The 27051-nt window shown below is 45.4% G+C and overlaps 1 protein-coding gene across 2 annotated transcripts; it reads left to right on the forward strand.

Annotated features, from left to right (window-relative positions):
- Window positions 1-11193: 11193 nt before the first annotated feature.
- On the forward strand, window positions 11194-23543 carry LOC147123679 (vasotocin-neurophysin VT-like). 2 transcript variants are annotated; one of them, XM_086004848.1, is made up of 4 exons: window positions 11194-11396; window positions 11494-11756; window positions 19016-19220; window positions 23002-23543. In XM_086004848.1, exons 2-4 carry the CDS (start codon window positions 11637-11639, stop codon window positions 23163-23165), a joined length of 489 nt encoding a protein of 162 aa, XP_085860974.1. In that variant the 5' UTR covers window positions 11194-11396; window positions 11494-11636; the 3' UTR covers window positions 23166-23543. The 2 variants fall into 2 exon arrangements, with proteins under 2 accessions (XP_085860974.1, XP_085860967.1); XM_086004841.1 differs by having other exon boundaries at window positions 11194-11756.
- The last annotated feature ends 3508 nt before the right edge of the window (window positions 23544-27051 follow it).

Raw genomic sequence — 27051 nt, forward strand, 5'->3', positions numbered from 1 at the left:
TCTTACCTCTGAGCCAATGGCTTCTGAATTCAACCCCACTCCAGAAATTGAGCACATAAACTAGCCTAACACTGACGCACATTACTGAGGGAGTATTTTACCGTTGGAGGTGCCATCTTGAGATGAGATATTAATCTGAGGGTTTGCCCACCCATCCCAATGATTTATGCCAATGTGGCATTATTCTAGGAACAGCATGGAGTTCTCCTGGTGTCCTTTAACCAAAAGAGATTAATTGGCTGTTTATCTCATTCCTGTTTGTGGAATATCATATTTCCCCCACATAAAATACAGTAGCTGCATTCCAAAAAAAATAATAGTTCATTGTGTGAACTGAGCTGGGAGGTTGTTGCGTTATAATAAGGCACTACCTGAATATGAAACATTGTGGGCCAGATTTTCAGTGTGCCGTGAGGCGGGCTTTCAGGCGTGCGGGGGGCAAAAATCCTGAATTCGGGGGTCCCGACACCATCCCGCCCAAAACCCGCCTCCACGTAAGTTTCAAGGGAGGCGGGTACCCGCCCCGCACTGGGACCCGCCGACCCGAGGCGGGAAGGGATTAGTGCCAATTAACTGCCTGTTAAGCTCAGTTGAACAGTGACTGTAGGAGTGGGGTCAGGTTGGGGCTGTCGGGGTAACAAAGGGACATAGTCACAAACACGTACGTTTGCCGCTGCTTTTATCAGGATGGCTATAGACAATGATTGTCAAATACTGCGTGGGACACAACAGTTCCCGTGCTCCTAGGGCCATAGAAATGTCATCTGTGGTCATGTGAATAATGTTTGTTGTGATCAATGTTCCCTCTAATTATCTTTGTAAGAAGTCACACACCAGGTTATAGTCCAACAGTTTTATTTGAAATCACAAGCTTTCGGAGCGCTGCTCCTTCGTCAGGTGAAGTTTGGACCGAGCGGCCCCTTTAATGGGCTACGCGGGCCGTTCAAAATTCTGAGCATGTGCGGCTTTTCTGTTCCCTCTAATTATCACCTTTGTTTTGGCCCTTCCCCCCCCTTTTTTTTCTCTCCCACATGGCAGCTGTCTCCCATTCTGTCAGCACATTTCACACCTAATCTAGAGCCATCTTTTGTCTCCCCTAGTCCTATCACCATCTCGTCTCGTTTTGAATACCTCTTAATGTCTCTTCTCTTCTCTTTTGTTCTCTCCCAATCTGGCCTTTCAATCTATTTCATTTCCTGTGCCTTTCCAGTCTTGACAAAGGGTTTGACCCGAAACGTTTACTCTATTTTCTCTCCACGGATGTTGCCTGGCCTGCTGAGTTTTTCCAGCATTTTCTGTTGTTATTTTGGATTTCCAGCATCTGCAGTATTTTGCTATCATTCTCAAGCAATTGGGTAGAGTCTGTGATACATTGTACATAGGACAATTGTGGAAGGAAGAGGTTTGAAGTACACTTCCAACATGAGATCATAAAGATATTGGCCCAGATTTTGCAGTCAGCGGCGAAGGAACGGTGCTCACTGTTCACCTCGCTGACAGCTGCCCACAGGGTCTTTGTGGGCTTTTGAGCGTCGAGTTGCTGCCATCAGGTGTCTGATCCAGCGCAGTGCCCTCTACAGGGGATGTGTGGCATATGTGAGCAGGGGAAACAACAGTGAGGCTCTTTAACCAATCAGATTGCAGAATCCTCACTGAGCCACGCAGAGTCTAAACCAGGAAGTATAAAGCGGGAATTATAAATTAGATTTAAATCATGTACAGGAAGCAAAATAAAGATTGGGAAAGAAAGATGGGATTAAGAGAGAGATAAAAGAGACAGACATAAAAAGTTTTTAAAAATTATAATAAAAAAAAATCTCCAACACTAATTAAATTCTGAAGGACTGAGACTCCACACTTGCAAAATTATATTTTCAGTGCCAGAGAGGTTGTTTGGCAGTAATTGTGACTGATCACGCTGTTAAAAATTCAGCTGCACCTGAATGTATCAACCCTAACTTTTTCTGGCGTGTTTAGTGGGTAACTGGTGGGTAAGTACCGTAACTTCACGCCCTTACATTGATTTCAATGGCATGTATATCGGCGAGGTGCTGTTATAGCGCAGCCTGTGGAGGAGCAGGGTAACGCGGACTGCAACTTCCTGATTTCCATGTTTAATCGCACATCTGCGTACTCTGGAAATTGCCATCCGATTTACTCCATAATAACAGTGAGCGCTGTTAGCCTCACTGTAATTCTCAATGCAAAATCTGGCCCATTATAACTGTGGCACTTATCTTTCAACAATGGAGAACTACCACTAAAAATCATTACAACCAAACTGCACTGATCACAATAAACACATGTAATATCATAGCGTCAAATAGATTTTGGCCTAGAAATTCAGTTGTTAGCGCCAGCCGCTAGCGCCTTAGGAGGAGGAGAAGTGGGGCGCTAAGTGGCTAGCGCCCGGGCGTGGCGCGATCTGCGCCTCTCGCGAACTTCACTCAAGATTTAGCGGCGGTGCAAAACCGCAGCGCCCGCTCAGCTGCGCGCGCAGATCCTGACGTCATTTCATGGTGCAACGCCCTTGGTGCGCCCCGAACCGGAACGTCAGTGGTGCCGCCCTTCTGTGTGCCTGGCGCCCCCAGCGACTGGTAGAGGTGAACGGTTCCCAGTTGCTGTGGGGCGCACTATTTAAAGGGGACTCCTCCTGCATTATAAGTGGCAGCCATTTTGTGGCAATCCTGTGTGAGAGACGGATATTTGGAGAGAGACAAAGGGAGAGAGCTTTCTGCTTTGACTCAGCGCTCGCACAGGTACTTCTGGCTTCAGGCCAGAGCTTTGCACTTGGATTTAACTTTCAGTGCCATAGCCTTGAGTCACCACATATAATGGGGGTTGCAATGGGTGGAAATGTTGGCTTACTGCATTGCATTCAAAGGGCTCAGAGACGCCGTGAGAGAGTGCCAGTCATGGCCAGACGGAGAAGGGCCAACAGGCGTCAGCACAGGAGGCCTTACCCACCCAGGGTGTACCGCCAGCAGTTCTCATATCTGAACATGTCTGAGGAGCAGTGTGTTCGGAGGCTGGGATTCAGAAGGGAGGTGGTCACTGAGATCTGCCACCTGCTTCACAGAGATCTGCAGCCACAGCTGAGGAGCAGGACGTCTCTGTCAGTGGCAGTGAAGGTGACGGTGGCTCTCAACTTCTATGCCACCGGCTCCTTCCAATCCGCTACTGGGGACATTGCCAACATCTCCCAGTTCGCGGTACATTGCTGCATCCGCCAGGTGACCAATGCCCTTTTCAGAAGGGGACGTCAGTACATCTCCTTCCCCATGATCCTGGACAAGCAGCAAGAGCGTGCAATGGGATTTGGAGAATAGCGGGCTTCTCCATGGTCCAGGGCACCATTGACTGCACGCATGTGGCTTTGCGGGCACCTCTACAGAATGCCGAGGATTACCGCAACCTGAAGGGCTACCATTCGCTCAACGTCCAGTTGGTGTGTGACCACAGGCAGCTCATACTAGCTGTCAATGCCCGCTTTCCAGGCAGCAGCCACGATGCCTTCATCCTGCGCCAGACTTCTGTAGCAGACATTTTCGAAGCCCAGGCTCACCCACGAGGATGGCTTCTCTGGGACAAAGGCTATCCTTTGTGCACCTGGCTGATGACCCCGCTCCATGCGCCCAGCACCCCTGCTGAAGAGCGATACAATGACAGCCATCAAGCTACCAGGAATATCATTGAGCACACAATCGGCGTGCTCAAGCAACGGTTCTGCTGTCTGGACTGTTCTGGAGGAGCCCTACAGTACTCGCCTGAGAGAGTCTCCCATTTCATTGTAGTGTGCTGCATGCTGCACAACCTGGCTATCCTCAGGACTCAGCCACTGCCAGCAGACATTGGAGGACCACCAGAGGAGGAGGAGGAGGAGGATCACCAAGACGGGAGGGAGGCACAAAGTGCAAGGGCCGTCCGTCGGCAGCTTATTGCAACTTGGTTCTAGGCCCCCTCTCAGGGAATGGCTTGTGCCAATGAAAGAACATGAATGGAGCCGCTCCGCAAGCCCTCAGCCGGTCAAGGCAACAAATAGTTCAAAGTGCAAACACGGACAATGTGATTAAAGAAAAAATTTTACGGTGCAAACTCTGTGGCCTTCCCGCATGACAAACTAATTCAGATAAACCCCCCAAAAGACAGTCAGAGACATAACTGGCTCTCACAACCTTGAGAAAATGAAAAAAAGTTAAACAAAAATGACCATGATCCTCGGCCTTCATATAAAAAAAAACACAACAGTCTCGGCCTTCATATATAAAAAAAACATTCTCGGCCTTCATATATAAACACAACATTTGGCCACACCTTCTACTTTTTCCCGTGAGGGTGATCCGCCTCGCTTCCGCGAATGGCCCCTTCCCGCCCTGCAGCTCCTCCTCAATGGGACCCTAGTGGCTGCAGCAAGGCTGGGGGAAGGCTGCTGAGGGTCAGATGGTGAGACGCCAGATGCCCTTGGGGGACGGCCTGGACCAGCTCTGGGCCTGGAGGGCCCAGCTGCTGACTGCTCCAACTCTGCTTGGGCCGCAGCAGTCTGTCCTACGGGTGGTGGCGGCTGCAGTGGAGGAGTGACAGTGTTGGCTGCAGGAATGCTGCCAACCTGACAGAGCATAGGCACTCCCTGGTCGGCTGATACACTGGCACTCGCACGGGTCAGCACTGCAGCATGAGCAGCAATCTGCTGAAGCACAGAATGCTGGGCTGCTGCGGCGCGGCGAGGGCCCCGTCGATGCCTGGCCGATTCAGCGAGGGTGGCAGCAGTTAGTGCCCGTGTGGCCCTGGTCTGTGTCTGTATCACACCAGCCAGTGAATGCACGGCACGACTCAGCACTTGGCTGGAAGCCGCCTGTGATGCAGTGAAGTCCTGCAGACTCCTTGCCTGTGCTGCACTGAATTCTTACAGACTCCTGGCCTGTGCTGCCCCGAATTCCTGAGCACTCCTTGCCAGTGACTCTATGGAGTCAGGCATCCTTGCCACTGCAGCCATGAGCTCAGTGTGCCTGCGCTCAGCCTGGGCGCCCATTTCACCAAGGAGCCGCACCTCCTCTGCGCTCACTGTAGCAGGACTGGAGGCCGCACTCACCCTCCGGGGAGAAGGCCGCCGAGCTTCCCCACCCCTCCCGCGTTGCTGCAGCCCGCTGGGCCCCGGAGCTTCACTCTCCTCAGACCCTTCCCCCCTGCTCCCCTCCAGGGAAGACGTGTCCCCATCATGGCCATGGGCTGCCTCAGCTGAGGGTGGCACTGATGGGCCAGCTTCCTCTTCCTCCTCCTCGAATTCAGAATCACTGACAGTGGCAGCTTGAGGGCCCACCTCCTCACCTGGCGAATCAGCATCTGAAAGCAGGGAGGCACAAGAGTTGCTTTAGAGTGAGGACAGGACGGCAGCGAGGGAGGCATGAGTGCTGTAATGCACTGCATTGGTTCGATAGTGGCAAAGGATGCTGGTGTGAGGCACAAGTGGAAAGAGAGAGGTCAAAAAGGTGATGACCTTACCATTGCTGTCCAGAACAGGGTCGGCACCTCCACTGGTGACGGGGCCAATCAGCCAACCTGCCATAATGTGCTCCACACGCTGCTCCAGGTCGCTGAGCTCTTTGAGGTCAGGACGGCCTCCCCCGGTCCGTCGCTGCTGCCTGCGATTGTGGGCCAGCTTGCCCTGCAAGAGAAAGGATGGCCTCTAAGTACAGTGTCAAGCCCTTATCTTGCCTGCACTGCCTCCCATGGAGGAATAGCCCTGAGTGTCAAGCCCTCATCTTGCCTGCACTGCCTCCCATGGTCGAATAGCCCTGACAGTGTGTCAAGTGGTGAATGTGCAAGTGGTTTTCATGAGAGTCTCATAGCTCTTGGATGAGGGCTGGGCATTGGGGCTTTCAGGTCCCTTTGGCCAGAAACTGAGGTGCACATGCAGGGATGAACAGGATAGTGGAAAGGGTACTCACCCTGACAACCCGAGTGAGGTCGTTGAACTTTTTCCTGCATTGAAGTGGAGCCCTGGCAACCATGCTGTTGGTGGTCACCCTGTTTGCCACCTCCCTCCAGGCTTTTCGGTATTCGCTGGGAAGCGGCCTCCTCCCACTGTCAGGGAAGAGGACAGGTCGCCTGCGCTCTACTGCGCCAACCAGTAGCCTCAGGCCACCCTCGCTGAAGCGCTCTGCTCGCTCCCTAGCCTTCTGCATGGTCCTGGGCGTAGAAATAATGATCCAGCAATGGTCAGGCCTTGCTTCAGGGCTGCAGTGCGCAGGGCGTCGCAGCCAAACAAGTCCACCCTCCCCCTTTAAGAGCTGACCGGCGCCAGCGTGTCTGCCTTCAATCAACAACTCGCCGCACCTGCGCTGCGCCCGCCCTCGGTGTTAGCGCCTCAGCTCGCTGGCTTAGCGCCTTATGATAGTCGTGCATCGCCTGCTTTAGCGCAGCAGCAACTCTTGGGGCGATGCAACTCAATTTCGGCGAAGGTGGCGCTAAGTTGCGCCGGGCACTAAATTTAGCGAACGCCCGGCTGTAGCACCCCAAACGTGGCGATACTGAATTTCTAGGCCTTTGATTCCTACGGGCAACATATCACTAGAAGTGGTGATTAAAATTTCACTGTGTGCCATGCTGTGGCACATATTTAAAAGGAACATGCATCACTGAAATCTTTTTGAAGAAATATACAATATTATAGATATTTGGGGATGAAATACTTGCAGATATCAGGTGAACGTTAATACTACTGACTGCTCTTTGATTAACAAACCTTAAACCAGATAGGATTCTAGACAGGTTTGTAACACATCCCCTGATTTTCTGTTATTTTATATATTATTATATACACAAAAAAAATTGCGTTTGTCTAATTAATAAAAAAGCATTGAGATGTCACAGGGTAGGCTAGCTTTTTAGATGAGGAAATTGTCAGTGATGAAGAATGATGAACATACAACCTCATGACTGCAAAAGAGCAATAGGAATCTAATAGAAGAATGAATTACCTTAACTATAATATATTATTCTAGCACTGGACTCCACTAAAAACACTTCCATGGAATTTAATCACACAATTAAGAAAAAGTGATAGCTTCAATTCGCAGCCGACATCCTGGAACTGAAAGAGGAGTCCATCGATTAGCCTCAGCCCACTGGGCTATGGAGGAGGAAAAACCCAACCAGGTTCCCACTTCTAGTCATTATATGGTGACACTTGAAAGTGCGCCTGTGTGGACATTGAATGAAAAAAAATCAAGCTCTACGCTGTGGTCAAATTACCCACGCTCACTGTCTAGGCTCGCATATGAAGAATGGTAGCTTGGATGAAGTACAATGGGTTGCTGGCATCCATCGAACCATCTATCTATTAAGTATTAAAAACTATGAGTGATCTCAGGATTCCAAAGGCATTTATAGTTGTCGTCATCTATGTAACGTTACGTGACTGATTATAATGAGGCAGCGCCTAACATTATGTGACGGCCCCAAAGTGATCTCTCAGTAATCCCCAGGTTGTGCCCGCCTATGAAAATGCCAAAAACACAGCCCAAAATGCCAAAAGACCCAAGCAATCAGAATTAATGGCATAGCCCATGAAAATTATATATAGTTCATGAAAAAGATTGTGACTTTTTAAAATTCACCAGAAGTAATAAAAGTGGCCATGCAGTCGAAGAGCGATGCTTAGAACTTGGAACTGAGTACCTGATCCATTAAAATAAATATGACAGCATACAGAATAGTTCAATATACTGATTGCGTTCTTCAATGAAAGAATAGAGAGGGTCGATGAGGGTAGTGCGGTTGATGTTATATATATGGTCTTTCAAAAGGCATTTGATAAAGTGCCACATAATAGACTTGCTAGCAATATTAAAGCCCATGGGATTAAAGGGGCAGTGGTAACATGGATACAAAATTGGCTAAGAGACAGAAAGCAAGGAAAGTGGTAAACAGTTGTTTATCACACTGGAGGGAAGAATACAGTGGTGTCCCCCAGGGATCGGTATTCGGACCAACGTTCCCACTAGGCTGCGCAGCCATGTAGCTGTCTGGAGGTCCTGCGCAGACCATTCACGGGCTTTTCAATGCAAGATTTCGCACATGCGTGACATTTTAAATGGGCTGCACACCCAAAAAAAATTAGGTGGAACATTGATTGGGACCACTGCTCTTTTTGATATATATCAATAACCTGGACTGTGGTATAGGGGGCATAATTTAAATGTTTGCAGATGGCACAAAGCTTGGAAAAGTTGTAAACAGTGAGAAACATTTACACATGCATTCATCAGCATATTTCCCAAGCAGAGGTAAGGAATGGAGAGAGAGAGGAGAAAAAGACATCATAGGAGAAACTCCAGAAGCACCACACACACACAGATCATGGCACTCCACCACTCCAACAAGAAGAGATTATGGACCCTCCCCCCCTCAATGGAACAGATTTCCTACCTCCCCTCACCGAGAAGAGATTAAGGCCACCCAACCCCCACATGATCATAAAAACATGTTTCCACCCCGCCATTGAGCAGAAAACATGACCCAACCATTCACACTGAGAACAACACCACCCCCCTAACACCCCACTGACTAGAAATCAGAGACTTCCCTTCAATGAACTGAATTCAGGGCAATCCCACTTCACTACCCACACATGAACAGAATCACCCACCCACCAATTGAGCAGAAATACAACCATCGCATCGACCTTCACTCACTGAGCATAGAAACATAGAAGATAGGAGCAGGAGTAGGACATTCGGCCCCTCGAGCCTGCTCCCCCATTCAATGCGATCATGGCTGATCATCCAAATTCAGTACCCTGTCCCTGCTTTCTCCCCATATCCCTTGACCATTTTAGCCTTAAGAAATATATCCAACTCCTTCTTGAATATATTTAATGAATTGGCCTCTACTGCCTTCTGTGGTAGAGAATTCCACAGGTTCACCACTCTGGGTGAAGAAATTCCTCCTCTTTTCTGTCCTAAATGGCCTACCCCTTAGCCTTAGACTGTGACCCCTGGTTCTGGACTCCCCGACCATCGGGAACATCCTTCCTGCATCTAGTCTGTCCAGTCCTGTCAAAATGTTATAAGTTTCAATGAGATCCCCTCTCATTCTTCTAAACTCCAGCGAGTACAAGCCCAATCGTCCCAGTCTCTCCTCATACGTCATTCCTGCCATCCCAGGTATCAGCCTGGTGAATCTTCGCTGAACTCCCTCCATGGCAAGAACATCCTTCCTCAGATAAGGCGACCAAAACTGCACACAATACTCAAGATGTGGTCTCACCAAGGCCCTGTACAACTGCAGCAAGACATCCTTGTTCCTGTACTCAAACCCTCTCGCTACGAAGGCCAACATACCATTTGCCTTCTTAACTGCCTGCTGCACCTGCATGCTTACCTTCAGCGACTGGTGCACAAGGACACCCAGGTCTTGTTGCACTTCCAGAGCAGAATCAAGCACGACAATTCCACTCCCCCTCACCAACTAATTTGCTCCACCTCCTCTGACCAGCCCTGTTCCCTCCTTTTCCCACCTCTCCTTTCCCTCTCCCCATCCCCAGTCCATCCATCTCCCTTTCCCACTCCTCCTCTTGTCCCTGTCTCCTCCTCTCTCCTTCTCTTGGCTTCTGTCCCCCACCTGGGTCTAATTATTCCAGCACCTTTTATTCTTAAACGACCAATCAGGATTATATCAATCCAAATAACAAATAGTTTAACTAAAATACCCCATTTTTAAAGGGGCACAAACAATAAACACCCAAATTATAAATAAAACAAAGGAAACTTATGAAATTAAATGAGAATATTGGTTTCCGTGTGCACTCCAGTCCCACCAGTGTCCACTGGTCGTGGTATGTCCCACCACCTTCTAACCTGGTTGACCTGAACACTGGGCTTGGCCATGACTCCTAAGGTTGCCAGATCTCCAGGAAATGTCCTGGTGTCTCCAGGAATTAAAGATTAATCTCCTGGACACTGCTGCGAGCAACCAGGGAGAAAAGCCAAAGGGGCATTAAAAAAAATGGTGTATTTTACATTTTCTTTGAATACTTTTGTTTATTAAATATAAAAATATTGAAGGAGAATAGATATTTGACTGGGTGTAACGGTTGGAGGTGGGAGGTCATGTGATGAAGCCTCCAGGAATACGCCCAACCAGAGTTGCCAACCCTACTGACTTCCCTACGTGCAACTCCACAGCAGGTGGACTGGTGGGCTAAATATTGCAATGTGGTGCTCATCAGGATTACAGATCGCAAAATTGCGCCCTGCCAGCCATTGATAGACAGAATGGTGCAGTCGCAGTGCCCAATTTTGTGATTTGAACTCCTGGTGTGTGCCAAGGAGCAGCACTTTTGGAATTTTAATCCCAAGAGGGTACAGAAGAGATTTACTGGAATGGTTCCAGGGATGAGGGAATACACTTACATGGGTAGGCTTGAGAAGCTGGGGTTGCTCTCCTCGGAGCAGAGAAGGCTCACAGGAGATTTGATAGATGTGTTTAAAATCATGAAGTATTAAGATAGATACCTAAAGAGAATCTGTTTCCAATGGCTGAATGGTCGATAACCAGAGGGCACAGATTTAAGGTGATTGGCAAAAGAACCAGAGGCGACACGAGGAAAGAAATGTTATGCAACGTGTGGTTAGGATTTGGAATGCACTGTCTGATAGGGCGGTGGATACAGAGTCAATAGTAGCCTTCAAAAGGGAATTGGATAAATACTTGAAGGAGGAAAAAATTGCAGGGATACGGGGAAAGAGCGGGGGAGTGGGACTAACTGGATTGCTCTTCGAAAGAGATGGTGAAGACTCGATGGGCTGAATGGCCTCCTTCTGTACTGTACTATTCTACGATTCTATAAGCGTTATAGAGAATTAAAAACAAAACTCAGTTCAAATCCACGATTTCAGCAGTGGTTTTTTTGTAAAGGAAATCTGTTAAAATTTAGAACATGTTTGTAGTATCTTTTTCTCCACTCAAGGACATCCAACAGACTCAGCAGGGCACAATAGACAATACCATCCAGCTATTTTACCTCGTGATTAACAGTTTTACAAACTCCAGTTAACAATCTTTGAGAGCAAATCGAGCAACAGTTGAAATGTGACCTTGAGAAAATCAAACCAACCATTTAGAAAATTCAACTATTTGTTCTGTGCCACTTGGGGCTTTTGTATTGGGCTCAGATTTTTCTCTCCATTGTGAAGACTCCCACACAGAGAAAGACCACATTGGCCGGGGGTGGGGTGGGTGTACAAGAGGCTAACACTAACTGAGACAGGTTTTCCCCACTCCAAATAAAACCAACAGCCTTTCAAACGACATCCTTCGCAGTTTCAATCGGCTTTTTTTTTGTTGCAAATCGTCACGAAGTTTGATTTCGTTGCTGAACTTTTGATAAGTTCTTGGTAATAAAGTGATCGACGACTTGTCAAGATGTACGTGCTTGGCAGTGGGAGGCTGCAATTAAAGTCGGCATTTCAAATATATTACTTTTTTTTCCAGCAATTTATGCAGCTGATGAACTGGCAGAAACGAATGACGTCTGCGGCAGAATGACTTGAGAGTATAAATAAAAGGAGCCGGCCCCGATTCTCCAGCTCAGGTTCAGTAAAGTGCGCAAAAACTGCAGATCGCCGCTGAACGCCATGCCTCAACTCTCTCTTCCAGTTTGCCTGCTTTGCCTCCTAGCCTTCACTTCAGCATGTTACATCCAGAACTGCCCCAGAGGGGGCAAGAGGTCCTTCCTCGACACAGCCCTCAGGCAGGTAAGGTCCACTGCCACTCAATTCTCTTCAACTTTTTTTTTAAAGTTCCCCAGATAATTTTTTTTAAATGCTTCCCAGTTTAAATTCTATACCAACACAAAACTTCCCATACTTGTATTTTGTAAGTTTAAAATGATTTAAATTGATAGGAAAGCAAAATACCGTGGATGATGGAAATCTGAAATAAAAAAACAGAAAATGCCAGGAACACTCAGCAGGCCAGGCATCTCAGGAGACAGAGTTAACGTTTCAGGTTGATGATTTTTCATCAATTAAATTGCTAGTTCATGGTATAGATTTCCTTTGTGAGACCTGTGAACTATTTCAAAGTTGTAGCTAGGTGTGTTGACTCATAAAATAGGTAAAGGATTCTGAACCAGACACTCTTCGCCAAGTTTGTTACCATCAGGTCAGAATAGAAGTATTTTTTAAAAATATTTTTCTCCTTTGCTGATGTATAAAGTTGCTGTACATTTATTTCAATTCTTCTGGGGGGGGGGGGGCATGTTAAACATTTATTTCATCTGTTAAAAGTAAAGGTTTTTATTTTGCCGAGAAATGTGTGGTCACAGATGTCACTTAGATCCAAACATAAATAAACGTGACAGTTTAATAACTGAAAAGAAAGACTTGCATTTATATAGTCGGCTTTTCATCACCTCAGGACGTCCCAAAGCGCTTTACAGCCAATGAAGTACTTTTGAAGTGTGGTCACTGTTGTAATGCAGCAGCCAATCTGCACACAGCAAGCTCCCACAAACAGCAACGTGACAATGACCAGCTAATCTGTTTGTGATGTTGGTTGAGGGATAAATATCAGGCAGGACACCAGGGAGAACTCCCCAGCTCTTCTTTGAAATAGTGCTGTAGGATCTTTTAACATCCACCCAAGAGAGCAGACAGGGCCTCGGTTTAACACCTCATCCGAAAATACAGCACAACACTCCTTCAGCCTAGATTTTTGTGCTCAAGTCTCTTGGAGTGGGACTTGAACCCACAACCTGCAGACCGAGAGGCGAGAGTGCTATCACCTGAGCCACAGCTGACATGGCTGAGTTAGATCCCCTACTGCCCAATAGCACAAACTCGAGATTTACTACAAGCAGGAGGGGCAAAAAGCAAAACATGCCCAAAAAGAAGTCAAGAAGATAAATAATTCTCAGTTATTCAAATAGCTGACGCTGTGAGATAAGCAAGATCATGTCAGATTGAGGGGGGCGGGGGAACTGTTTTATGTTTACTCCAATTTTCTCTCTCAACTAGCTTGGCTTTAGTAAGCTGGCAAATGTGGTAGGATTTGTTAGTCTAAACAAAGAAAATATTGAATCTACCTGCAAGTATTTTTTGTTTAAACCTTTCACTTTACTTGAAAATATATATTGTATTAGCAAAGATATGTTAGAAATATGAAGTAAAACATTTTCTCACAATTAGCTGGAGTCACATGCAAATGAGATATAAATAATGAACAGGTTATAGATTGTGAATATGGAACTGGTTAAACATATAATAGAGAAATACACATAGTGATTGTAAATGTACAATTTTAGGATGTGGTATGGATTATATAGATTATGAATGTAGAATTGTAAAAATATATACTTAATGTTAAAAGATTATAAACTGGGCATGGAATGTGGCGCATTATTTTCCTTCACAAATTCCTCCATGTGTTACATGAAGGCCAGGTTCCAGTTTCAGGGTCACAGTGCTGCACTCAAATCTTTTAATACAAATCCCATTCAACAATGACTGAAATTGGTCAGTTTAGAAACAAAGAAAAACGTTTTCTTCCCATACAGAAATAATTTCTTTAGAAAAACAACTTCTAGGCAAACAACTCTATGTTGCATTTTAATCATAGGGATTTCCTATATTGAGCTGTTTGAATATAAATGTTTAATGCGTATGACCTTAACCTTATCTGTATTGATTTTCATCTGTCATAGTTCTGACCACTTACAGATATTATTGAGGGCCTTCTACAGGGGTTTTGAAGACAGGGGGAGAAGTAGATGTCAAGAAGCAAGTGCTTTGGAAGAGAGTTCCAGAGGGAAGGGGTGAGGGCAGAGCAAGAGTGAACATGCAGCAGTAAATGGACTTCCCTTTAAGGAATCTGTTTTATGATTTTCAATCTTGTCTTAAACTTTATCTTGCAATTGTTTTACTTGCCCAGTGAGGCACACAAGTGCATGTACAGAACCTACATCTCTCTGGCTCTCGGTTCAGGCTGAGCTTGATGCTGTGCAACCTCAGCGTTCTTTTCAACCCAGAGCTGGGCTCTCAACTTCATAACTAGCCCATCATCAAGACCAACATCTACCACCTCCAGAACGTTAACCATTTGTGGCAGGATAAGTTGATAAGGCTGTTTAAAAAAAGCATTTATAAATAGATGCATAGAGTACTAAAGAAAGGAAGTTATGCTAAACCTTTAAAATGCACTAGTTAGGCCTCCGCTGGAGTTTTGTGTGTAATTCTGGGCACTGCACTTTAGGAAGGATATCGAGGCCTTGAGAAGGTGCAGAGGAGATTTACTAAAGGTACCAGGGATGAGAGACTTCAGTTACATGGAGAGACTACAGAAGCTGGGATTGATATTCTTAAAGCAGAGAAGGATAAGGGGCGATTTAATAGAGGCATTCAAAATCATGAAGGGTTTTGATGGAGTAAATAAGGAGAAACTGTTTCCAGTGGCTGAAGGGTCGGTAACCAGAGGTAGGAGGAGGAGAGATTTAAGCTAATCGGCAAAAGAGCCAAAGGCGAGATGAGGAGAAATGTTCTTACGCAGCAAGTTGTTGTGATCGGGAATTCACTGCCTGAAAGGGTGGTGGAAGCAGATTCGATAATAACTTTCAAAAGGGAATTGGATAAATACTTTAAGGAGAGAAAATTGCAGCACTATAGGGAAAGAGCAGGGGAGTGGGATTAATTGGATAGCTCTTTCAAAGAGCCGGCACAGGCACGATGGGCCGAATGTCCTCCTACAGCGCTATAAGATTCTATGATCCTCTACTGCTACCCTTCTCACTTGACCCATCACAATCTTCAGCTAATCCCACTGACATGGCTCTGTGGTCCATGTTCTCTCCAACACAACATTGGTTACTATGTGCCAGTGAATCGACTTCATGATCCTGCTCCTCATCTTCAAATCCCTCTTTGACCCCCACCCTACCCTAATTGGGAAATATTCTCCAGCCATATATCCTAGCTGCGCCGTCTATTCCTATTATTCCTTTCTCTACCATCTGAGGTCTTCCGTTATTACGTGCAGCACTCTGGAAGTTCAGCCTCTCTCTTCCTTCCCCATCAGATTCCTTCACTTCCTGCCAAGTGTCCCTTCTAAAACACTTTGAGATTTTGGAATATAACATAAATGTAAGTTGGTGCTGTATTTTCCCATGATGCAGAGCAGCTCGTTCAAGAGGTTGAGCGGAGATGGATGAGTTGCAGACAAAAAGCAGGAAGGCCATAGCTCTACCTGTATTAGTGGTTCCTGTGGATCTGTCCTGACATCTCTAACAACTGAAACAATACATTGGTTTACCATCATAACGTACAGAAGGCCAGGTTTGTAGCTGCAGGTTCCCATACAATCATAGGATGATACAGCACAGAAGGAGGCCATTTGGCCCACCGTGCCTGTGCCGGCTCTTTGAAAGAACCATTCAATTAGTCCCACTCCCCTGCTCTTTCCCCATAGCCCTGTAATTTTGTTCCCTTCAAGAATTTATCCAATTCCCTTGTGAAAGTTACTATTGAATCTGCTCCCACCACCTGTTCAGGCAATGAGCCACATACTCTCAGCAAGAAGTATAAAGCAGAAGCCAGCCACACGGAGCGCGGGAATACTGAAGGCTGATTCATCCTAAGCCACTCTCTGGACAGAGTTTCAAGAGTGATATCAGAAGAGACCTTAAAGTAGCTTATGGGTTTTACAAAGATTCACAGAGAATAATAAATGTTGCACCAAACATTTGTGTAGGATAATAATCGAAAGGGACCAAAAACACATTCCCTTGAATGTTTGACTACCAGATTGTACCTCAAGCCCAGGGGCTGCCTTTGGATGAGTTTTGGCAGTTCTAGGCTGGCCTACTGGTTGAACATTGTACAGGCGCAAAGTGTTCCATCCATGTAGGCGCTAAAAACTGACAATATTGACCTGGAATTGGTTCCCCTTAAAGACAAATGGCAAAGTGTATTTCTGGTGGATGAGAAGAGATCTGTAGCCCAGAGTAGGGTTACCACCTGTCCAGTTTTGGACCCAACAGTCCAATTTGTTTTAGCGTTGTGCACATAAATTCCTAAAATTAAAACCAGACTCCCAAAATGTGACTTTTTAAAATGGTAGTTCAATTGTTGCACTTCGTTCTTTATCTCGTAGTGCTACTTTTTTCGCTGAATTTTCATCAGCAGCAAAACAAACATCAGAACTCAAGGCAACGTACCATCGCTGCTTCAGCACCTATTCCAACCCTGTTATTTGGACTTGGCAAGCAGCGACAACTTGATCCCAGACTCCTCTGCCTTTCCAAGGAGAGCAGGTTACTCGAGGGTGAATGGTGTATAGTGGGAGACTAATAAATGGGGCTTGCTGAATTTGTAACATTTTTATTTTCAAACCCACATTTACTAACTAATGAAGTGGAGAGGGGATGTAAACTTATTAAGAAAGTCCCCTTTCCTGGAGTATGTGGCTTCAGATACCCTGAAGCTTCTGAAATTTGAAGATCCAGCTTCTTCAAGTGTATTAAAGATGCTGGCGTTCTGAAGGCAATTTGAACCTAATCCACCCATCAGGAACCTGAGGAGATCGGGTGCAATACTGGTTTTACAGCCCGCCCGATTTTACTCTCCACTGAAGTCTGGGAAGTTAGGTTAAAATGACCCCCCACTCAGTAACGCTATTCAAATGTTACTGAATTTCTTCTGATCATCACTGTTAAAAGAATTTCCTTCTCAATGAACGTCTATATTTTTTTCTTAATTATTTTTATTTTTTCCTTAATTAATCTTTAGCTTTAATTCAAAAAAAGGATGAAAGACTTGCATTTCTAGAACGCCTTTCACGACCTCAGGGCGTCCTGAAGTGCTTTACAGCCAATGAAGTACTTTTAATTTGAAGTGTAATTACTGTTGTAATGTCAGAAAGGCGGCAGACAATTTGCACACAGCAAGCTCCCACAAACAGCAATGTGATAATGACCAGATAATCTTTTTTTTTGTGATGTTGATTGAGGGATAAATATTGGACAAGACACCGGGGAGAAATCCCCTGCTCTTCTTCACTCATCCAAAAGACAGCACCTCCGACAGTGCCGCACTCCCTCAGTACTACTCTGGAGTATCAGCCTGGATTTTTAATGCTCATGCTCTGGGGTTTAGAAGAATGAGAGGTGATCTCATTGAAACGTACAAAATTCTTACAGGGCAGGGTAGATACAGGGAGGATGTTTCCCCTGGCTGGGGAGTCTAGAACCAGGGGTCACAGTCTCAGAATAAGGGGTTGGCCATTTAGGATGAGGAGAAATTTCTTCACTCAGAGGGTGGTGAATCTTTGGAATTCTCTACCCCAGAGGGCTGTGGAGGCTCAGTCATTGAGAATATTCAAGACAGAGATCGATAGGTTTTAGGATATTAAGGGAATCAAGCGATATGGGGATAGTGCAGGAAAGTAGAGTTGAAGTAGATGATCAGCCATGATCTTATTGAATGGCGGAGCAGGCTCGAGGGGCCGAATGGCCGACTCCTGCTCCAATTTCTTATGTTCTTATGTCTCTGGAGTAGGATTGAACCCACAGCCTTTGGAGTGCTACCAACGGAGCCACGGCTGAAACCCTAACCGATCAATTAGCAATTCATGAGCACTCTCAAAGAGGAATATGGACAGTTTCTGTTCTCTATTAAAGGTGTGCACTTGAGTGAAGGAAATGATATATATTTTCAAGAGGTAGGGTACTGTAGATAGATTTACAATGAATTCCTGATTGACTGCGGCAGGTTTACAGCAAGTTTAGTGGCTTAATCTGACAGTGTGAAATGCAAATTCTTTTTACATCAGCACAACACAGCATGGCCAATTATATAAGATGGAAAGAGAAAGGATTTTCAGCCCATCAAGGACACTCCATTTACAATCTATCTGCCCTATGTATTCCAGCCTATCCATTCAATCTGGAGGAAATTTCTGCATAAAAACTCCCTGATCCCCAAAGATAATCAAGCAAACCTGCAGCTTATCGTCCACCTTTACAGGGTAGAAATTACAATCAGTGCTGCTGTCAAACGAATGCTTAATGCACTTGTTCCAAATTACTCTCTGCACAATTTTAACATGGGTGTCAACCCATGTAACATAACAGAATCGATCATAATTTCTACCCTAATATCCCTACATATTGGATGAGCAGAAATTTCCTCCAATTAAATATTGGAAATATTGGAAAGCCATTATCTTTGGTCCCCACCACATACTCAATTCCCTAGCCACCGACCCCATCCCTCTCCCTGGCTACCCTCTGTGGTTGAACCAGACCTTTCGCATCCTGGGTGTCCTTTTTGACCCTGAGCTGAGCTTCTAACCCCGTATCCTCTCCATCAGCACCTACTCAGAAAATGCCCCCCTTAGTGTTTAGTAGGATCAAGTCAATGCCTGCCATACCTCCCACTGCAGGTCACAATATAGGAACAAAGGACATGGCTTGTTTGAATCTTTCCATACTAAGCAAGGGTGGAGCTACATGAGGTATCTAGGATATGCAGAACCATTGTATCAAATGGAAGACCGATAAAAGCCACGCTGAGAATATAGCCTGTTGGCAATATTAGTAGATAAATGCTTAACACGTTCGGATGATATTGCTCTGTCCGCTATTTAACAGAGGCATTAACCTGTCTACTTTAAAAGGGTTAATGCTCCTGCTAAGCCAACAGAGAGGGGGATTGGCATTGGAATGTGTTAAGTATTTGTCCACTAATATTGTCAACAGTTATTCCTATCCTTATGTTTTTTACTGGTTCAGAAATAAAATTCTCTGATTGGAGGTGATAAACGAAGTGCTAGAAATGCCAATGTTAACGGTTCACTTCAGCCCTAGGTTTGATGTGTTTTGAGTAAAATGATTCCAACCTCTGAGTCAGTGCCACTTTTCTAACCTTGATGAACCTCTCCGCTGCTGCAGTCGAAGTTAAGTTTTCTTTTTAAAGACCTTGGAAAAAAAGTGTAAACCATTCTTTCCTCTTTTCTTTGCCAGTGTATGCCTTGTGGCCCTGATAACAGAGGCCATTGTTTTGGAGCCAACATCTGCTGCGGGGAGGAGATTGGCTGCTACATTGGGACCTCCGAGACACTGAGATGCCAGGAGGAGAATTACCTGCCCTCCCCTTGTGAACCTGCTGGAAGACCCTGTGGTAGAAACGACGGGAAATGTGCCTCTTCGGGAATCTGCTGCACTGATGGTAAAACTCCTTTCACATGCAGGTCGATTTATTTCTAGGCATATGTATCCATTGATTCCTTTTCAACAGGCCAACTTGACTGAGACAAGTCCAAGTGTAAAGGGGGATTAGCAATAAGGAAGGACGAGAGGAATTTAAGCACTAGCGAGAATGATAAGGGGACCTCAATGAGGTATATAAAGCATCAAGTGGCATAGGTAAGGTAAGCCCAGAATATTACTTCCAAGATAAGTCAAGCCAGTAGGACAGCAGGCCGATGGATAGGATGGGCCTTTCTCATCTTTGACTTTTTCTTGCGTTAAAGATAGGTATAGTTAATGCAGATATTTGCAACAAAGAAAAAATCTTTTTTACTCAAAAGGTGGTAAACCTCTGCAATAATCTACCATGTAAGGTGGTTGAGTCAAAGACAATCAGGTAGATTTTTGTCTTTACTGCCCAGGTGTTAAGCATTGCCTGGACAGAGAGCAGAAAGGAAAATCGAGTGGGGAAGATTGCAAGGCAGTAACAGGAACCCGCCAGACTTTCTCTCCATCGAAGTTAATGGAAGGCGAATCTGGCAGGTTCTCATAGAGTCATAGAGTAATACAGCACGGATAGAGGCCCTTCGGCCCATCGTGTCCGCGCCGGCCATCAAGCCCTGTCTAATCTAATCCCATATTCCAGCATTTGGCCCGTAGCCTTGTATGCTATGGCATTTCAAGTGCACATCCAAATGCTTCTTAAATGTTGTGAGGGTTTCTGCCTCCACAACCCTTTCAGGCAGTGAGTTCCAGACTCCAACCACCCTCTGGGTGAAAAAGTTCTTTCTCAAATCCCCTCTAAACCTCCCGCCCTTTACCTTGAATCTATGCCCCCTAGTTATCGACCCCTCTACTAAGGGAAAAAGCTCCTCAGCATCCATCCTATCTATGCCCCTCATAATTTTGTACACCTCAATCATGTCCCCCCTCAGCCTCCTCAGCTCCAAGGAAAACAAACCCAACCTGCCCAGTCTCTCTTCATAGCTGAAGCGCTCCAGCCCTGGTAACATCCTGGTGAACCTCCTCTGCACCCTCTCTAACGCGATCACATCCTTCCTGTAGTGTGGCGACCAGAACTGCACACAATATTCCAGCTGTGGCCTAACCAGTGTTTTATACAGCTCCATCATAACCTCCTTGCTCTTATATTCAATGCCTCGGCTAATGAAGGCAAGTATCCCATATGCCTTTTTTACCACCTTATCCACCTGTTCCGCCGCCTTCAGGGATCTGTGTACTTGCACACCCAGATCCCTCTGACCCTCCGTCTTGCCTAGGGTCTTTCCATTCATTGTGTATTCCTTTGCCTTGTTAGTCCCCCCAAAGTGCATCACCTCGCACTTTTCCGGGTTAAATTCCATTTGCCACTGTTCCGCCCATCTGACCAACCCATCTATATCGTCCTGCAGACTGAGGCTACCCTCCTCGCTATTTACCACCCTACCAATTTTTGTATCATCCGCGAACTTACTGATCATACCCTTTACATTCATATCCAAGTCATTAATGTAGACCACAAACAGCAAGGGACCCAGCACCGATCCCTGTGGTACCCCACTGGCCAAGGGTCGGATGATCCTCCCTGCTGGATTTTCCTCTTTACGCTGCATCCTAGCAATGCTTAATGCCCAGGCAGTAAAGGCAAAAATCTACTCCATTAGGGCAGTTTAAAATGCTGTTGGATGCCAGGCTGGGTGAGTGTGATTGATCGGATGGACCATTCTCATCTTTTAACTTTTTCTTGTGTTCTTAGCTATTGTGCCAAGATATCCCTTTCTCCCCCTCAAAAAATGAATTTGGTAGTAAGTCAGTAGTTCAGTTATTATAGATTTTAGAAAATAAAGATTTTTATCACATCAGCACTCGTCCAGTCTTCTTTAGTTAAGTGATGCCTGTTCAGTCTATAGTGAAGATAAGTGTAGGTATTTTCATCTTTAAAGTTAGCATTTCCTCTTAATTCCTACAGGAGCTTATTCTTGTTAAACAAATGATAAGGAATCTTTTCCTTTTAGGTTTGTAATATTGCCTATGCCCAATTCTCACCATTGTTCATTAATTTTCTAATGTACGAAGATAGGAATTGCTAGACAAAAAAAGACCAAAGTCTATCTAGTTCGCCTTCTATCATCCTGGGAGTCACCTGATACAATAGTTGTTAACTGATCATAGCAAACAATCAATTAGTCTACAACAGACCCAGACATGAGGCGAGGAAATCCGCCAATGGTGGAGAGCTTTGGGAGCCGCAGGTCCAAAGTCAGATTTTTCCTCCCAGGCATGCTATACTTCCCACACCATGTTTCATGGAATCATAGAATCATAGAAAGTTACAGCACGGAAGGAGGACATTTCGGCCCATTGTGTCCGTGCCGGCCAACAAGGAGCTATCCAGCCTAATCCCACTTCCCAGCTCTAGGTCCGTAGCCTTGTAGGTTACAGCACATCCAAGTACTTTTTAAATGTGGTTCAGGTTTCTGCCTCTACCACCCTTTCAGGCAGTGAGTTCCAGACTCCCACAACCCTCTGGGTGAAGAAATTTCCCCTCAAATTCCCTCTAAACCTTCCACCAATTACTTTAAATCTGTGCCCCCTGGTTTTTGACCCCACTGCTAAGGGAAATAGGTCCTTTCCATCCACTTTATCTATGCCCCTCATAATTTTATACACCTCAATAAGGTCTCCCCTCAGCCTCCTCTGTTCCAAGGAAAACAGACACAGCCTATCCAGTCTTTCCTCATAGCCAAGATTCTCTACTCCCGGCAACACCCTTGTAAATCTCCTCTGTACCCTCTCTAGTGCAATCACATCTTTCCTGTAATGTGGTGACCAGAACTGCACGCTGTACTCTAGCTGAGGCCTAACTAGCATTTTATACAGTTGAAGCATAACCCCCCAGCTCTTGCATTCTATGCCATTCTATGTTTCAAATTATACATATATACTGTATCCCAAAATGCTTTGTATAAATATAATACTGTAAGTTCCATCACACTTCCCATCTCAAACATTTGTCTTCCTCACAGTTTTACCTTTTATCTCAAAACATTGAATTCACTGATCTTTCACTGCCAGCAAGGAGCACTGGTCAGGGAATCAGCGCAACAGTGTTGTAGCCTATCTTCAACCCTCATTCCCACTGAGTGCAGCTCCTTGCAGGGAGTGCCGGATCCTTGAAGTTATCCTCTCATTTTTACATGAATGAGTCAATCTGTGCCCAGTGGCATAGTGGTTAGCACTGTTGCCTCACAGCGCCAGGGACCTGGGTTCGAATCCGGCCTCGGGTGACTGTCTGTGTGGAGTTTACACATTCTCCCCGTGTTTGCGTGGGTTTCCTCCGGGTGCTCCGGTTTCCTCCCACAGTCCAAAGATGTGCGGGTTAGGTTGATTGGCTATGATAAATTGACCCTTAGTGTTAGGGGGATTAAATACGTGGAGTTACGGGGATAGGGTGGGATATGTGTTGGTGTAGGGGTTACGGGGATCGGGTGGGATATGTGTCGGTGCAGGCTCGATGGGCCGAAATGGCCTCTATCTGCACTGTGGGGTTTCTGTGATTCTGTGCCAAAAGGCCTTTTCTCATTCCATACTTCCATATGACATAAGGCAAATTGCACATGGTCTGTGGAGGGAATGGACATGACGGCCCAAATGGTCCCTTTTCTCAATAGATGCTTTCTTATTTCCTTTATAATCCTGTTTGCAGCCATAAACATAGAAATCAAAATCATTGTTATAAGTCTACTTTTGTTGCCTTCTAGAAACCTGCACCACAGACTCTACCTGCCTGGAGAACGAGAGTAAATGGAGACACTCTCCCATGGAAAGAAACTTGACCCTTTTGGACAGCGCTACAACTGACCTCCTTCTGAGACTAATGCGCCTATCTAACAGGCAGCCTGCAGAGAAGAACCAGCTAATATAGAATAATGTATATCGTGTGCCCTCTCTTTGATGCTGCCTTTGATAACCATACAACAGTCGTGGTATAGGAAGGAGCTGGGTATAGAGCGAGTGTTTTAACAAGAGGGCCATCAACATTGCATGTTAGTCTATCACCTATGATATATCAGAGTGCTTTAGAGTGTACGTATCTAATATTTACAGTATGTCAATCTGAATATGCTGAAGGTAGTAAATATACTTTGTCAAATGGCATTTTTAGTTAAATTTCCTTCATTTCAAGTTTTTTTAATAGTACAAAAATGTACAACCTATTTTTCATTTCTTCAGTAACTTGTAAACGATGGCATTAAGGAAGCCTGTGTACATATATAGCAAAATAAAATCTTTTATTGCTTAATGTGGAATTGCAATGCAAAATGATTGGACCTGGTATTGTCTTTGTGCATTTATTTGTATGCTAGAAGTCAGATCAGTCGGAGAGCAGGAATAAGGATCAGCTACTAGGAGCATCAGAGCCTACATCGGATTTTGAAAGGCCTTCCTTGATTCACTTCATGATCCCCTTTTACGTAAGACATTGCGGAAGGCAGGACTAACTGAGCGCCAATGCTGAGTTATCTCATCAAGTGACTCTGGCCTGCTGAGAGGTCAACCTGTCATTGGATAGAACTTCATCTTTGACCAGGAAAATCATGTCAGAGGTTGACCTGGTCACAATTGTGACATAAAAGCATAGCCTTGACTAGCTAATCAGAGACCAATTTTAATGATGTCAGACCCTTATCCAAAAATGATTATGGCATTCGGAGATACAGGAGGAAAAAGCAAGTAACTTCATTATTAATCGTTAGTATATGGGGGAAAAACTTATCCCATGGTTGAAAGGCTTTATTAACACAAAAATACTTAAATAAACATGGCTGACCCTAGAATTTCATGGACAAAGCATGTCACAATATTATTGGAAGATGAGGTTTAAAAAATGTTGGTTCTAAATAGTAGTGAAAATGAAAGTGAGATGAGAAGGGTTAGCTTTACCTCAGAAGTGCTGCTTCATGGTAGGTTGAATGAAACCTATACCTCATCACCGGCTTGTCTTCATTAGCTTTCCCACCTCTGGCCTCCAGCTTTTCTCTCTCTTACAATCTTTTCGTCTTTCTCTATTTTATCCCTACTGCTGTGGTCGTTGCTCCCCTGAACTGTCCTCACACTGAATTCTAAATAGGCCATCCTCCACGCTCCCTTTCCACCCTGCATCCTCCATGTGGAAATCAAGATTCACTGTCCTGCCTCCGACTCTGGCGCAGACGCGATGGGCCGAATGGCCTCCTTCTGTGCTGTACTATTCTCTGATTCTATGACATCAAAACTGTGTAACTTCTTCCTGACCTCTTGTGAGCAACGGCCTTTTAAAACCCAAACTCAGCGTTACCAAACCACTACTTCTCAGTGTCTATTCTTTTCGACCTTGCTGGTGTCCTGCACCATGGCATTTGGCCCTTCAACTTGATTCCGCAATTAAAACTAAACGTCAGCAGTATCACAAAGTGCAATTCCATGCTTTGTTCCCTGACAAACAAAAGGCAGTGTTTTTTGAATGTGCCCAACTCCACAGAGCATCCTTCCAGTTTAGAACTGTTTCACAGGCCTATAGATCCATACAGTAGTAACCGAACGCCATTCTACACTAGGTGGGAAAACTGGGCTCATTATCTGTCAAAAATGGTTCCACTCAACCATGAGACCTGCCGAAAAATAGCTGGAAACACAACATGGACAATTTAGGCAATCACAAAATTCCTGGTGCATTTGATCTAGTGGGAGTCCTGATACAGTCTGTTAAATGAAAGCGACCACACTGATATCAGGAACAGGGCCCTCAATTAGAAAACACGCTTTCACTTCTGGCCTATCACTAATCTTCTAAATACTTTGGCTTTTATTCATTCTTGGGATGTGGGCGTCACTGGCAAGGCCGGCATTTATTGCCCATCTCCAGTTGGCCGGAGCAGGTGATGGGCCTTCTTGAACCACTGGTAGCAGTTTGATGGAACTGAGTGCCTTGCTATACTAGTTCAGAGGGCAGTTAAGTGTCGTCCACGTTGGCGTGGGACTGGAGTCAGGTACAGGCCAGACCGGGTAAGGACAGCAGGTTTCTTTCCACAAAGGACATTAATGAACCAGTCGTGGTTTTCACAACGAGCGGACGGCTTCATGGTCACTTGTAATTGCAGTCAAATAAAATGGATCTTTTTTCGCAAAAAAAAAAACCTCAGTCACAAAACTGCACGCACCATGAATGGAGCACGATTAGTTTCCTGCAGAATGTGCACTCCTCCCCCACCCTCCCCACAAAAAGTTCTGGTCATGACTTTAAGTTGTTTACCGTTTAATATGTTTGCATCCAAACACCGCCCCACACCCCCCCACCCCCACGCCCCAGCTTGTGAAGAAAACACTCAGTCATGAGCCACTGCGAAGAAAACTTTGCCCATTGTAAGTGCGTGGCTAAATATAATCAGCATTGTTTGTTCCCAGCTGACGGAACATTATGATTTGGAGAACAAATAGCAGTACTTTCAAAATGTGGGTCAGGAGGTCTACTTACAAAAACAAAGATATATTGTAATAACAACAGAAAATGCTGGAAGCACTCAACGGGTCAGGCAGCATCCGTAGAGAGAGAAACAGAGTTAATGTTTCAGCTCTGTGACCCTTGGAAGGGTCACAGACCTGAAGCTTTGGCCCAGAAATTCGGCTCGGAGGCTTCCCGCGGGTGCAAGCCCCCGACCTGCACTTACCTAGCGCGCCGGCCGTTGTGCTGTGGGCCCGTGTGGGATTCCGATCCTGGGCCTGCTCCAACTGCCGGCGCGCAGTGCTTGCGTATCCCAGGGGCGCAGTTAGTTCGAAACATCCCCTGGGATCATGTGGGCCATGGAGAGCCAATGGTAGCAGGGAATCTGTATTCATAAATTTGACGGGAAGAGCTATCAAATCTATGAATACAATTCAGCCCCAAAACATCACTAAAACTTCAAATAATTTTTTTTTTAATCACATTTTTAAAATAACTATAAATTACATAAATAAAGAATAACTTTTTGAAAAAATTAATTACAGTTTCTAACAGGGCTAAAAATAAACGTACCTTACTTTAAAGTATTTTAAAATAATAAACCTGTGGAAAAAATGTTTAAATTTTACTTAATTCACCACTTACCTTGTTAAAAGCAGGCCTTGCGGCTGCTTTTTACAAGTGTAACTGTTGGAGACTTACCCTCCCGGAGAAACCTGCAAAAAAAACGTAAGTTCCAGGCGTACACGCTGCCTCTCCGGCGCACGCGTTCCACCTGTCAACCCCTTCTTTTAAGGGAACGGAAGTTCCGGTTTCCCACGCATGCGCAGTGCATGCACAAAACCGGCACTTTCGTTGGGCCTATGCGTGAGTACCCAGCGCGTACTCACCCGTGGGACCCAAAGTTCTGGCCCAATATTAATGATTCTATTTCTCTCTCCTCGATGCTGCTTGACCTGCTGAGTGTTTCCAACATTTTCTGTTGTTATTTCAGATTTCCAGCATCCGCAGTATTTTGCTATTGTAAAGATATATTGTATCCATGGTTAACTTATTTTGAGCTCTTCTGTAATATCACCGTCGATGCGAGCTCCCCTGAAGGCTCACTGGATAGATGTACAGTGTGGTGCCATATGGACCAGGCAGCTCTCAGGTCCAGTCCCTCATCCTGAATTAACCCATTGCAGCCAAGCACTGGTGGGAGTTCTCCAACTATCTTCAGTGTCCCTGGAATGGATGGGGAGATTAGAAATCAGCCAGAGGGCTCCTGCTGAGTAACCCCTGCTGAACACTGTGGGAAATGGAAGTTGAGTTGCAACACAATGAAAAT

The sequence above is a fragment of the Somniosus microcephalus genome, chromosome 2 (genome assembly GCF_052327205.1).
Source record: "Somniosus microcephalus isolate GS21.2 chromosome 2, FLI_Smic_1.0, whole genome shotgun sequence".
NCBI lineage: Eukaryota > Metazoa > Chordata > Chondrichthyes > Squaliformes > Somniosidae > Somniosus > Somniosus microcephalus.